A 14,719-nucleotide genomic window follows, 5' to 3' on the forward strand; every position below is an offset into this window, starting at 1 on the left:
ATTTGTACTGCATGGGATAGCTATATTGGGTCTTTTTACTTTCCTGGCCTCCTGTAAACATTTCATGAGGTCAATTTGGTAATAAAATATTTGATGTAGGCTACAGTAAGTGTTTAATTGAGGTAGGAAATTATTTGAGAAAATCATGATCCTATTTGAAGCTAATGTAGTTCTGAAGTATGTAGAGGTATGATTCCTAAACGTGATTCTTTTTAAAAAAAATGTTTTATTTATTTGGCTGCACCTGGTCTTAGCTGTGGCAAGCAGGATCTTAGTCGCAGGCATGTGGGATCTTTAGTTGCAGGCGTGTGGAATCTAGTTCTTTGACCAGGGGTTGAACCTGGACTCTCCGCGGTGGGAGCTTAGAGTCTTAGCCACTGGACCACCAAGGGAGCCCTCCAAACATAGTTTTTGACACTTTCCTTTTCTACTCTAGAGGCGTCTAAGGTCATGGACACGGAAACAGATCTGGTTTTAGTTCTAGTTTTGCTACTGACTGTGATGTTGAATGAATCTCAAAAGGCCTTAATTTTTGTCACCTATGTGAACTTTTGAATTATGTGATATTGAATGTTCTGTCGATATTTAACTCTGAAACTATCAAATAGTTACACAGGTTTCAAAGCAGAGCTAATTTAAATTAAAATATGTGTATGTTCTGTGAAACTGTAGGAGGAACCATTAAAGTGAGTATTTCACAAAATCTAATAAGGATAAAGTATTTGCAGGACCAGATGGGGTCTGGCGCCCTGGTTCTTTTTATTTTGCCTCTAACTCCCTAATGTCTTAATTAACTTTTTGACTATGACCACTTCCCAGGGTGAGGCTGAGATCTACAGAGGCCTTTTTTCCTGTCCTCTGCTTCAGTCCAGGCAGTCCTTTTATACATAGTGGGCGCTCATTGAATATTTGTTGAGGGTGTCCCTGGTATGTTTGGTACACAACTGAATTTATGAAATAACAACTTTGAGATGAACAGTCAGTTATGTTTAAACACTGTCATTTCAGATTTATAGTACTAATCAGCCCCTTCTCAGTGTAGATTTTGCTGCTCCCTGTTAACCTTTTTGTTTTTATTTTAACACATAATAGAGATGATCTGGAATTCAGTTAATACACATTAGAAGCACTTTCAGTCACATTGCACATTGGCCACATGAAGATTTAAAAATAGTTTTAAGCAGTCTCACTTTTTTTTAATAGATTCCCGTAGTAGATAGAGCAAGCCTCCTTTATAAAATCACATTTGTAGCCTCGTAACATCAGGACTTTCACAAAAACACTAATGGGCTTTCATGACCCTTTAACAGAGTTTATCACTCATCCCTGCTAGAAAGTGAAGGAAACATAGGAGTGATCTCAAAAGGTTGGAATCACTCATGTGTGTTGAGCTTTCTTCATTTATCAAAATGATATCATGTTGGTTAGTGCTTGGAGCTTGTTAAGAGTATGGTATTCCAAAAGTAGTTCCTTTTGCCCATGTCCTTTTGATCCCTTGTGGTATGAAGAGTAATTGTCATCTTCTGGTGATACGAACTTCTCCAGTTCATTGAATATACTGTACTTGTTTAATGGAAGCCTCTGCTTCTCTTTCGTTAATGGAAGTATTAGCGTGTCATCCAGATAATTGACCACAAAGTACCTTTGGGCTTCAGCATTCCTGTCTCTAAAATGAGTGAGACCAAATGATTCTAGAATAGTCTCTTGATGCTTTAATTCTGTGACATCTTGTCAGCATATTCTAATATAAGGAACTTTGTTTTGCATCAGGCTGCTTTTATTCGTGATGAAATGATGCCAGGAGAGTGGGATGTTTGTGTTACTTCTTATGAGATGGTAATTAAAGAAAAATCTGTATTCAAAAAGTTTCACTGGCGATACCTTGTCATTGATGAGGCTCACAGAATAAAGAATGAAAAATCTAAGGTAAGCTAGTTCTGAATATCTGTATTAAAGTTTCTTTTAACTACCACATCTATTGGTTTACTTCCCTGTATTCAGATTTTAAAAAGTGATAGATTGTGATTTTATTCAAAGAATGTGAATGAAAATCAGCTTTAAAAATGATTTTGGAGTTTAAATGATTGAATACAAGATAAATGAAAATTGAACCCAGTTTTTAATGTAAAGAAAATTCATTTACTATACCTGTTGCAGTCTAAATAACTCTATTATGCTACAGTGTTTTAATATTTTTGCAGTATTGGTGTACAAATGTCATTTGTTTGGTTTATTTTTTATTGAGGAGCTATCTTATACGTATTAGTATGGATTAGGAAAAAAGCTCATTTTCTAGAATTACCTGACTTGTGTGAATTAGAGTGTGGTGTTAACACTGAAAAATAGCAATATTTCTTGCCATTCCACTCCATCAACAGTAGAAAAAGCATCAGTTATGATGATGAACCTCTCTTTGGGTCATTGGTCTGCTTTGGGAGAACCAGAGACAGAACTGAAGCAAAATCACCAGGTGGTGCTTTTGTAGTTAATACTCGATAAGAGGATACATGTTAGAAAATAATTGTTAATTTAAGAGCAATATAAAATGAACCTTTTTATTGATAAGATTACTGTGATTTCTACTTTTTGTGCTTTAATTTTTGTGGTTTTATATTTAGAAAGTTAACATAAGATATTCCGGGAAGACGGGCTCAGGTGTGGTGCTTAAAAATTGTGACCAGGCCAAGTTAGAAGTTGGTGAGGTGTGGTGGATGAACATGATTGGCATGGAGAAGGTGATTCTATGCTGTAAAGTGACCAGCCTGGATTCCATAAGAGTTCTGACTGTTTCTGTGGACCGAAAATAGAAGGAAATAAATTTTTTTAAGTGGGGGAAGGGTCTCAGATGTGACTGTGATCTGCATTCTTGTAAGTGTAGAAATGCCTATAATATTTTGTTCAGCTGTGCTTCACTGTGGCAATGTCACCTGAACTAGGATTAATAGTTATTTCAACTTCTATTCAAAAAATGTTTTGGGTTGGATGAAGAACTGAATGTTGAACATTCTGATAAATAAAACAATGTTAACATAACTTATTTTTCTAGCTCTCAGAGATTGTTCGTGACTTTAAGTCAACTAACCGCTTGCTCCTGACTGGAACACCTTTGCAGAATAACCTGCATGAACTCTGGGCACTACTCAACTTTTTATTGCCTGATGTCTTTAATTCTGCAGAAGTAAGTTTAAGTCGTGCGTTTGAAGTATAATTTTCTTATGTTCACAGACGTCTGTTTTCAAAACACAAAATGTATGCCTGTGTGCTAAGTCGCTTCAGTTGTGTCTGACTCTTTGCGACCTTGTGAACTGTAGCCCACCAGGTTCCTCGGTCCATGGGATTCTGTAGGCAAGAATACTGGAGTGGGTTGCCATAGATGGAAATTGACAGTTCTTTTTCATCTGTGATTCTTTGTGGTTTAGCTCTTGAATAGAAATTTTTTCAAATGAGGATATTTAGAGAAATAAGTTTCTTTGCTTTGAGATTATCCTATTAAAGTTTGCCTGTATCACATTGCCACCACAATTTATGACATGAGGTAGACTGAGTTCAGAATAGTGCTTTCTACATTTTCTTTTAACTAAATTGGAAGGGCTTTCTGCATACTAGTTTAGCAGAAAGTAGAGTCATTGAAATAATCTTGAATTATTGCAGGTATTAACATTTGGTGAGTACTAAAGAGCTTATAATATGTGATTTGAAATGCAACATATTTTATAAATGTTTGATTTATACTGTTTTTATCATTGGCACAAGGTTATGCTAGTGCACCAAACAGAATTGAATGATTTAAGGACTTTGGAGCTTGATTTTCCTCATTACTGATATTAATTGATAATAAAAAGTATCAGGTTCAGCTACCTATTTGCATACCTTACCTTGCTTTTGTTCATTTTTATTGTTTGATTAACATTTTCATTAGCATGTCTTCCATTTTATATTCTTATTCCTACTCTTCTTAACTGGTTATAATTCTGCTGTGGTATGCTGTTGCTGCTACTGCTAAGTCGCTTCAGTCGTGTCCGACTCTGTGCGACCCCATAGATGGCAACCCACCAGGCTCCCCCATCCCTGGGATTCTCCAGGCAAGAACACTGGAGTGGGTTGCCATGTCCTTCTCCAATGCGTGAAAGTGAAGTCGCTCAGTCGTGTCTGACTCCTAGCGACCCCATGGACTGCAGCCCACCAGGCTCCTCCATCCATGGGATTTTCCAGGCAAGAGTGCTGGAGTGGCCCGCCATTGCCTTCTCCACTATGGTATGGGGAAGCCTAATAAAAGTCTTTTAAAGAAAAACTGCTGATAGAGTACCTGTATAATGGTGTTCAAATTTTGTTAACTGCTCCAGTATTTATTTTCAGAAGTAAATAATATTGGCCATAACAGTTAACATATTTTTGACAGTGCTTTTAAAATGAATTATTGCTATATGAGTTGTGTAAGAATTTATATAATGTTACATTTATTTAAAAAAAAAACTACACACTTACTGCAGAAATTTCACCCCTCCACAGGACTTTGATTCTTGGTTTGACACTAAAAATTGTCTTGGTGATCAAAAACTTGTGGAAAGACTTCACGCAGTAAGTAATAGCAGATAGGAATATTTAGTAATTAAATATATGTAACCGAGCTGGAAAGCATACTGAATCTGTTGGAACCTGTGGATGTGCCTCTGAGCTCAGTCTCAGTGTTTTTCTCTCTTAACCTTTCTGACAGCCTCTTTGGGAGACACACTCCCACTATATGCTCAGCCTCTCTGTGGAACAGCGCTTTTGCTTTGGCGCTGTTCCATGGACAATGTGGTCCTCTCCCGTAGAGGCTGTTCACTTTCCCCTACCCCATGGATCCCATGAATGAGATCGCATTCATTGAACACCAGTTTTTCCTTCTTTGGTAACAGCTTCTTATATCCTTCTTTCACTCATATTACTCCTTTTGTACTTGTTCTGTTATCTCACAAAGACATCCAGTGCCTGGACCCCTGCTTTACCCCCATCCATCAGCCCATTTCTGTTGTTACATTTTCTGTATTCAGCAAGGAGCAGGTTCTCTATCACTTGAACCACTTTTTTGGGGGGCCAATATCTCAAACTCCCTTGCTCTCTTGATCTGCCATTTCTGTCCTAAAAGCCCTAAACAAATTATGTAACTGTGTCTCTGTCCTCTGGGTTTGAATTCAGCTTCTACCACTTACTAACAGAGTGACCTGCTCTGTACTGGGGCTGCTCAATACTGACTGATAAAGAAGATGACACCCACTGTACAGGTTGGAACCACTACATTTTCATGTTTGCTGACATGGTTTGATTTCCTTTAATACCTTCCCCTTAATACCTTCCCCTTCTGGGATTTGATGATGTTGGTGATCCTTCTTCGTAGCCTTCTTCAGCATTCTCTCTCACTTCCTGTAAGAGCTATTTCAGACTTTTCCCAGTCTCCCCGAGACCTCTAACGCATGTGTTCCCTGTCTTCCTTTCTCAGCAAGTAACGTCATTCCTTTCTCAAAGAGGAAATAAAAGTCATTAGGCAGGAACTCCTTGAAGGATATCCATCTTCCAAGAATGTCTGCATCTGTATTACCTTCTGTTTGAATGGAAGAGGTTTTCTTTCTCTTGTTGGTGGTTGTTCAGTCACTAAGTCCTGTCTGACTCTTTACAACCCCATGGACTGCTGCATGCCAGACTCCTCTGTCCTCCACCATCTCCCAGAATTCGCTCAAATTCATGGGCAGTGACTAATTCTTCCAACATGAACCCTGGATCTCATCTTTTCCTGTTTCCTTAAGGCTTTTCTCCTTAAGTTTTCCTTTTTATTGGCTGAATTTTCTACCTCTCTCTCCATGTTGGCTCTTCTCCCTCAATATGTAAACATGCTCAAGTATCTCCCTCATTAAATCCTAACCCACACTTAGACTCTCCTCCCTATATCCACAGAACAGTACTCCCTCAACACTCTGTCCCTCTCAATCTGTGATTCTGGTTTATTCCCTTGATGGCTAAGCTATTTGAAAGTTTAGTTTCTCCCTTCTTCATCCACCACCAAATCGTCTATTCACTCTTCTTTTTTATTGGCCGTGATGCATGTGGGAATCTTAGTTCCCCGACTGACCAGGCATTGAAACTGTGCCCCCTGAATTGGAAGTATGGAGTCTTAACCACTGGACTATCAGGGAAGTCAGTATTCATTCTTTTTAAAAATGTACAACTATAATGTTAATTGACTCAGTGGAATTTTGTGAGAGGGTATAGATGTATTTTGCTTTTTTTTTTTTTTGTCTGCTGTTTTTAATGAGAGTTTCAGTCTTTGTTTATAAATTAAAAAAAAAAAAAACATGTATTGCTCATCTCTCCTCCTCTCCCCCTTCCCCAGAAAAATGTAAATTTAATGTGGTAGGGATCCTATCTGTTTTCCACCACATTGTGCCCCGTGTGCCTGGTCCAGAGTAACTGCTCATTAAATTTTTTTATTGACTTGAAGCCCCACCAGTCATCATGTGTTATGTAAATATTTATTTAGAGTTAAACAGAACAAGTCAGAAACCAGTGACCTTATGTAATAGGGAACTTATTGTAAGAATGCAGAGGCGTAGAAGACAAATCTTCGAAGAATCCTGTCATACAAGTTGCAGTACAGCTGGGCCTCTCATAGCAGGAACTTGGTCAGCTCTGAGGAATGGCTACTCTGTCTCTGATGGGTCCTATTCATTTCTGAGTCCACTGACCATTAAATACAACTGAAACTTAACCTCACAAGTATTTGTGATTTTTCATTATACCATTTGGTCAGTGCCCTGACTTCTCTGTAATACTTCGTTCCTCTAACCATGCCTGTTTGAAGTGCTTTCTTGCTTAGTGTCTGGGGATGGGATACATTTTGTCTTATCTCTTTGGCTGTTCTTTTCTGTCCCCATCATGGGCTTTTCTTTCTTTGTCCCTGAAAGTTTAGTGTTGCAGGGCTTTGTCTTTGATTTCCTTTTTCATATGTGCTCTCCCGGAGGATCACTTCCACAGTTTCAGCTATACCTCTATACTTATAACTCCCAAATTTCTCTCTCCTTGTTTCTCTCCTAAGCTCAAGACTTACAAATCCCACTGCCATCTGCGTGTTCTGCCTGAATGTCTCACAGACAGTTTAAACTCTTAAAAATGCAACTTAGACAAATTTAAGAGGCCCAAACAGGAAACCAAAAGTCTTCTTTTACACTTCCCTTTTCCTTACCTCCCATGGATCTCTAGTAATAATAGCTACAGTTTACTGATGTCTATCGTGGTTAAACTCTACTTATGTACTACCACAGATTGTCACAGCAGTCTTGGAAATAGGTATCTTTATCCCCATTTAAAATGCTTAGCATAGATATATACCATAAATCTATATGTTTTGGATGAATGAATGAGGAAACAGGCTTGGAAAAGTTAAAAAACTTGCCCAGTTTACAACCATATAAATAATCAGGGACTGAGCTAAATGTAAATCACCCTGATGTGGGTTTGGTTACTGTTTCTACCATTTACTAGCAGAGTGAATTTGGTGATGTTACTAAAATTGAAATAAACATCTTTCCCTCAAAGACTTATTGTAAGGATTTAATACTCTAGATTCTAAAGTTCATGGTGCATTGTCTGGCACATTCAGGTGCCCCAGAGATGTTTTTTTTTCTTGTAATAGAATCTGCCTTGCAGGTATACACGAATAATTTCATGTTTTTTCTCTTTTTGTTCTGATCTTCTTTTTCATTGAACCATTTTCTTCTCATTCATATATTAAAGCCATTTTTAAATGGCTTGAATTTTTATTGCATTTTTAGAGACACTCTGATTCATACTCTGATCTCAGATTTCCTCTCAGGTTTACAAATATTATATGACAGCAGATTATTTTAAAAAGATTCTTTTTGTACTCTTTCAATAGTCAGTAATCTTGTTGTCTTAATTTTTACTGTCTTTTGTGCCATCAAATCATGGATGTCTAATTTAGGCCCCTTATTCTGATTTGCTAATGGGCCGTTACTTGGTTCTTTTTTACCAAGAAAATTAGCAACTGGTGTTGATAGTGTTTTTCAGATTATACAGTGGGAAGTAAATTTCACTTTAGAGTGTTGTCAATGAAATAAATGGTTTATAATATTGAATGTTTTATAAACACTTATAAAAACTCACTTTTTAGGTTTTAAAACCATTTTTGTTACGTCGAATAAAAACTGATGTGGAGAAGAGTCTGCCTCCTAAAAAGGAAATCAAGATTTACTTGGGACTGAGTAAAATGCAGCGAGAATGGTGAGTTATTTTATTTCCGCTAGAATTTATGTATAAAGATTTATTGGGGAGGGAGGTGGGTGGCGGGATCAGGATGGGGAACACATGTAAATCCATGACTGATTCATGTCAATGTATGGCAAAAACCACTACAATATTGTAAAGTAATTAGCCTCCAACTAATAAAAATAAATGAAAAAAAAAGAGCAGGGGACTGGAAAAAAATAAAAGAAATAAAAATAGTAATAAAGGTAAAAAAAATTAACTTTGTAGTGTTTCAATTGTGACTTTAGTTCAGAAAGTACATTTTAGGTTTAAGTGCCAAGTTATGTAGTTCAAATATTTTAATATAAAATTGATGAGTGTTTTATTTAACCTTCAGGAAAGAGTATATGGGGAGTCTGTAGACCTGTGTTTGAGTCCATGCTTTGCCTCTTAATGGCTATTTAGCTTGGACAAGTTATGTAACCTCAATTTCCCTTCTGTAAAATGGTGATAATAATACTTTACTTATAAGAATGATGTCAGAGTTAAAGGGGATAATGTCACTGGCACATTTGTTAGTTATTCTTGCTTTTTCCATCAATGAAAATAGTAATAACCATAATAATGAGTGAAAATATCAATGATTGTAGATATTATAAAAATAGGTGGGAGGCTTGAGTCAAGTGCTCGGGCCCTTTGGGCTGGGGTGATCCAGAGGAATCGGGTGGAGAGGGAGGTGGGATGGGAGACCGGGATGGGGAATTGGTGTAGCTCTATGGCTGATTCATATCAATGTATGACAAAACCCACTGAAAAATAAAAAAATAAATTAAAAAAAAAAAATAGAAGCTGGATTGGTTTGAGAAATACAAGCAGAGCAGGAAATTGACAAGAGGAGTCACACAGAATCATAAATTTGATATAAATTGAACATGTTAATGTAATAATGCTAGTAAGAGAAGCAAAGTGTTGCTTATATAAATAAAATTAGATAACTTACACTATATAGACACTTCTCTATTATTGAAGCCAGTATAGGGTAGTGGTAAAGAGCATATTTCTCTAGACTCAGAAGTAAGATCAAGCCCTTGCTTTGTCCCTTTCTGTGGCTCTGAATAAATTGTTTTACTTCTTTTAGCTGCCTGAATTTCCATCAGTAAAGTGGAGTACATATCTCAGAGTTGTGAAGATTTAACAAGATGATTCATATGCCTGGCACTTGCACTCAGTACAAGTTGGCTATTGTTAGAATTAAATATTACTGCTCCCCAGGTGGATACATAGATCTGTTTTTTTTCCTGGGTGAAGGTCTGGAAAAGACAAGAAAAATGTTTATAGGGTCAGAAAAAAATGACCTATGAAGACAGGTATAAGAAATTTCAACTGTTTCTGGCTCAAACAAGTAAAAGCTGGATGCCAACTTTGAGCAAATATTGTAGTTATTAAATAATATCGTATGTAGTTGTCTGAATTGTTATCAACTGATGGCAATTTTTAGCAATGGATAAAAGCAGGAGGAAATCGGTTTATAGGCAGCATACAAGTTAAAATACTCAAATCCTCGATAATTTTTTGGTTTTGCTCATCAGATTTAGTCTCCAATCAGATCTTTTTGTTTTTCTTTAAATAGGAATCTAAGCAGATTATCAAAAGGGCATTTTTTTCCCAAAGGGACATTTCTTGATGTTAGGCCTGTATAATAGTTGATGATTAATTATAGTTTAAATTTTTAGGTATACAAAAATCTTGATGAAAGATATTGATGTTTTAAACTCTGCTGGCAAAATGGACAAGATGCGACTCTTAAACATTCTGATGCAGCTTCGAAAGTGTTGCAATCATCCTTACCTGTTTGATGGTGCTGAACCTGGTCCCCCCTACACCACTGATGAGCACATTGTTAGCAACAGTGGTAAAATGGTAGTCCTTGATAAACTATTGGCCAAACTCAAAGAACAGGGTAAGTTACAAATCTTCAAATTAATGTGAAATAGCTTAATATTGTATATGACTAACATTTTGCTTAGTCATTCATCATTCATTCATTCACTTATTCAGCACACATTGTTGAGTACTTACTCTTTGGTTAGGAATTGTCCTGTGGGCTGTGTATGTTGTTGTTTAGTCAATAAGTTGTGACTGACTCTTTTGTGCCCTTGTAGACTGTAGCCCAGAGAAGGCAATGGCACTCCACTCCAGTACTCTTGCCTAGAAAATCTCATGGACAGAGAAGCCTGGTAGGCTGCAGGTCCATGAGATCGCTAAGAGTCGGACACGACTGAGCAACTTCACTTTCACTTTTCACTTTCATGAGCTGGAGAAGGAAATGGCAACCCACTGCAGTGTTCTTGCCTGGAGAATCCCAGGGATGGGGGAGCCTGGTGGGCTGCCGTCTGTGGGGTCGCACAGAGTCAGACACGACTGAAGTGACTTAGCAATGGCAGCAGCAGACTGTAGCCCATCAGGCTTCTCTGTCCATGGGATTTCCCAGGCAGGGAGACTGGAATGGGTTGCTATTTCCTCCTCCAGGGGATCTTTCCAACCCAGGGATAGAACCCGTGTCTCCTGCGGCTCCTGCATTGGCAGGTGAATTCTTTACCACTGTGCCACCTGGGAAGCCCCTATGGGCTGGGTATACAAAGATGCATAAGACAACAGTCCTCGCCTTGTAGATGCTCTCAGTGCACTGAGGAGGCATAATTGCAAGTCATTGTGATAAGTGCTGTGATATGCTGAGATATTAGGAGTTGAGGGAGTGTTCACAAAGATGACATTTGGGGTGAGCACTGCAGAATGTGTAGGAGTAAACAGTGGAAAAAAGGAGGGCAAGGGTTTTCCATCTCTGCAATGAAGCAGAGGTGTGAAAGAAGGGAATGTGGAGCTTATGGTATTTGGATAGCGCGGCAGTGGATGAGTCCAGGAAGGTGAATTGGGGCTATTACAAAAGGCCATTTAAACCATGCTTTATGGGTTTTGGGCTATTTTGAAGGTGGTGTGGGTGATTGCTGAAGATTTAGCTGTGGAGAATGACACATTCAGACTTGTATGTTAGGAAGAGAAGCTTGGAAGCAATGTGGGGGTGTATCTCCTGAGCCTGAGAGACTAGAACAATCCTCAGGACAAAGTAAAGGCAGGCTTTAAATCATCTCAATATGTGTGGGGGATTTTGAAGACCTTAAAAATGTATTACTCAACAAATACTTACTTCTGTATAGTATCCGTTGAAGAGATGTGTGTAGGGGGCTTAGTATTCGTTAGTGGTATGAGTGTTCACATGCTATATATTTATATTGCATATGATGTTTGCTTTTATTTTTGTAACTTTCAGGTTAGTTTTACACAAGTTGAATAACTTGCCTTTTTTTGGTGAAATGTTTTAGGTTCAAGGGTTCTCATTTTTAGCCAGATGACACGCTTGCTGGACATTTTGGAGGATTATTGTATGTGGCGTGGTTATGAGTATTGTCGACTGGATGGACAAACCCCACATGAAGAAAGAGAGGTGAGGAAGAGAAAATAAAACAAGACTTGAAAAATCAGAGTTCAGTTACGCCATGTTTTTCATCACTAGGTAGTTTTGAATTTTGGCCTTTTCTTTAGCTAGGTGCATTGAATTGCTCACTACCATCTCTTGCTCCTTGAGATCTTCAGCTGGACTTTCATTACACTGGCTCTTTACAAATCATTCTTTTCCAAGGTTTTCAAAGACATCCTTGCTTATCAAAAGGACACTGCACCATCACATCCTTACCTCCTCTAACCACTGCTATCCCAGGCCTTTTGACTGCTGTTTCTCAGCTCCCTCTTTGACCCTTGATTCTATGTCATTTTCTTTTCCTGATTTGCCTCCTACATTAGACCCTCGCCATTCATGGAGTTGAACAGTTGAGACTTTTTCAGTTTATGAGCAACTGTAAGGACTCATGAGACAATAATTTGTAAAGGAAATGATCTCAATAGACATTTTGTGAAACTGAATTTGGACGACATAGGTACAGGTGCTTATCATTCAGTTGGATCTTGGAAGACTAAAAGGTTGGTGTGCAGGAATGAGTCACTTAACTAATGAGGAAGCCTGTCTAGCACCCAAGTATCTTTTAACTTGGAAATTCTTAAAGATTTTAAGATTATTTCTCATGAATATCAGGGGTCTAATGTATATAAAACCCTTCAAAGCACTTTTTCTGAGGGAGGGCTTTGCTAATGTATCTTCTCTTTTCTGTAATCCTTCAGGGCTCTGTCTTTGGCCTCTGTTTTAAGTCTATACTCATGCTGTGGGCAGAGACCGTGATTTCATGGTATAGTGGAAAATGCATTGAACTTGGTTTCCAAAGACTTGAATTTAACATCAACTCCACCATTATGTGTGCAAGCTATTTAATCCTCTGAGCCTCAGGATCTTTAACTGTGTATTATAAGGGTCCTGTTAATGCCTAGGCTTTTGTTTTCCTGACAGTGTTGTGAGGATCACCGGCTAGGATAGGTGTGAACATAGTTTTTGTACTGTGCAGTGCAGTGTAGATCACAGGTCATGAAAGTGCACAGGCCTTTTCACTTCTCAGCTCTTGGACCCCTTCTCCGGCCACAGAGACTCCCAGCCTATGTCCTTGTCCTTCCGTAGCTGCAGCGGGCGCTCCGTCCCTTGTGTGCCTCCTATAGCAGAAGCACAGGCCCTTTTCACATTAAGAGTTTCCCTGCTGCCCACTATGGGGAAACAGTTGTGGTAATATTTATAAATAAGGATGTTTCAAAGCTTACACTGTTCCCTGCTCTATAGTCCGACTCTCTCGGAAATGGTGACTCAAAACTTTATTGGGCTTTTGTTGATTTTCTCCTGAGAATGGATTTCTGCCAATCCACATGAAGCATAGGCCATATAGTACCATTCAAGATGGCCCTTCTTCCTGGAATGAAGATGATATTAAAGCAGAAAAGTAGGTGCTTTCTGATCTCAAATAGCCAATTTGCATTTCTGACTAATCTCTCTGCTCATGAATAATATGGACCTTACCTAATTATGCCCCAATTATCTGGTCTCTTAAAATGCTAAATAATGTCCTCCCTTCAGAGGGTTGGAATCACATGTTTTGACTTTGGATGTAGCACAGTGAGAGCTGTTCATTTTGTTTTGGAAACATCCTGCCTCCCCATTATATCATCATTCAGATAAGCATTTCATCTATTTTCCCAATAAGAAGTGGAAATCTACCTTGGATTCCTTACTCAAATTGTTCACGAGCTGTTCATAAGCAGTTTTTTCTCAATAGCACTCAGATTTGCCATAGCTATAGCTAAATTCAGCTAGCTTCTGTAACCTTGACTTACCTTAACTTTAACCTCACTTTTATAGGGAAAGGTGCTAACATTTGTCAAGCAACAGCTATAAGCTAGGCAACTTTATAGTTCCAGTTGAATTCTCCTAGCAGCCCAGTGAAGTATTGGCATGACTTGCTCCACTTGAAACTGTGTCTCAGAGAGGTTAAATGCTTGCTGAGAACCACATGTGTAATAAATGGTAGAGTTATGACTCACGCCCAGGTTTTTGCTATTTCCTCTACACCAAATTGCCTCTCACTACACCATGCTGCTTTCTGTACTGCCCCTCTACATGCTGTATGGACTGCAGCAGAGTCGCCTTCTCTGCCTGCAGCTTTTGACCATGCCATTCCATTCCTTAAAAATAGAACTTCCTGTATTTCATGATTATAAAAGTGATATATGATTGCCAAGGAAATTTGGAAAGTGAAAGTATTTCTGGCTGATCTTTCTATGCATATATAATATATAAGTAATTAATATTATACCGTATATGCTACATATAAAGTTCAGTATCCTGATACATTTTACTCAACATTATGTTGTACCTCCCCATATTAGTAACAAAAAAATCACTGTAAAAATAATTTCAGTGTAGTGTTTCATCCTATGGACATACAATAAATAATTTATCCCCCTTTTGTTGATCATTTAGGTTGTTTCCAATTTTTCACTATTATAAATAATGCTTAAGTAAAAGTCCTTCTACATAAATCTTTGTGCCCATCTCTGATTATTTCCTTAGGATAAATTCCTAGAAGTGGAATTACTGGGTCAAAGGGTATGAACACATTTAAGACTCTTGATGCATGTTGCCAAATTGCTTTCCAGAAAGGTTGTACCAATTTACACTCCCAGCAGCAATGTATGAGAGTGCCCGTCTCATCGCCCCCTCGTCAACATTGAGTATTATCATTCTTTTAATCTTCAAAAAATGGTATTATGTTTTTTTATTTGCATTTACTTGATGACTAGTGGGACTGAACATTATTCTTGTGTTTATTAGCCATTTGTATTTGTTCTTCTGTGTACTGTCTGTTCTTTTTATCCCCTCATTTTTCTATTGGAGTCTTAGTGGTTTTTTTTTTTTTTCTAATTAATTGAGATCTTTATATAGTAAGGATATTAATGTCCTATTAATTTTTAAGACTCTTTACTAAATATC

General features: G+C 37.9%; 1 protein-coding gene across 6 annotated transcripts in view; it reads left to right on the plus strand.

Moving 5' to 3' along the window:
- SMARCA1 (SWI/SNF related, matrix associated, actin dependent regulator of chromatin, subfamily a, member 1) overlaps positions 1-14,719 on the plus strand; it is a 69,048-nt gene that overhangs the window by 14,294 nt on the left and 40,035 nt on the right. For 4 of the 6 annotated variants that reach the window (XM_065915560.1, XM_065915561.1, XM_065915562.1 and 1 more), the window contains exons 7-13: positions 1,771-1,926; positions 3,047-3,178; positions 4,510-4,578; positions 8,165-8,274; positions 9,972-10,198; positions 11,619-11,740; positions 14,300-14,335. In XM_065915560.1, coding sequence (XP_065771632.1) covers positions 1,771-1,926; positions 3,047-3,178; positions 4,510-4,578; positions 8,165-8,274; positions 9,972-10,198; positions 11,619-11,740; positions 14,300-14,335 — 852 coding nt within the window. The remainder of the gene's footprint in view (positions 1-1,770; positions 1,927-3,046; positions 3,179-4,509; positions 4,579-8,164; positions 8,275-9,971; positions 10,199-11,618; positions 11,741-14,299; positions 14,336-14,719) is intronic. The other 2 variants (XM_065915563.1, XM_065915558.1) reach the window with 1 other exon arrangement.

Source organism: Muntiacus reevesi, chromosome X, assembly GCF_963930625.1.
Source record: "Muntiacus reevesi chromosome X, mMunRee1.1, whole genome shotgun sequence".
In the NCBI taxonomy this organism is placed as follows: Eukaryota; Metazoa; Chordata; class Mammalia; order Artiodactyla; family Cervidae; genus Muntiacus; species Muntiacus reevesi.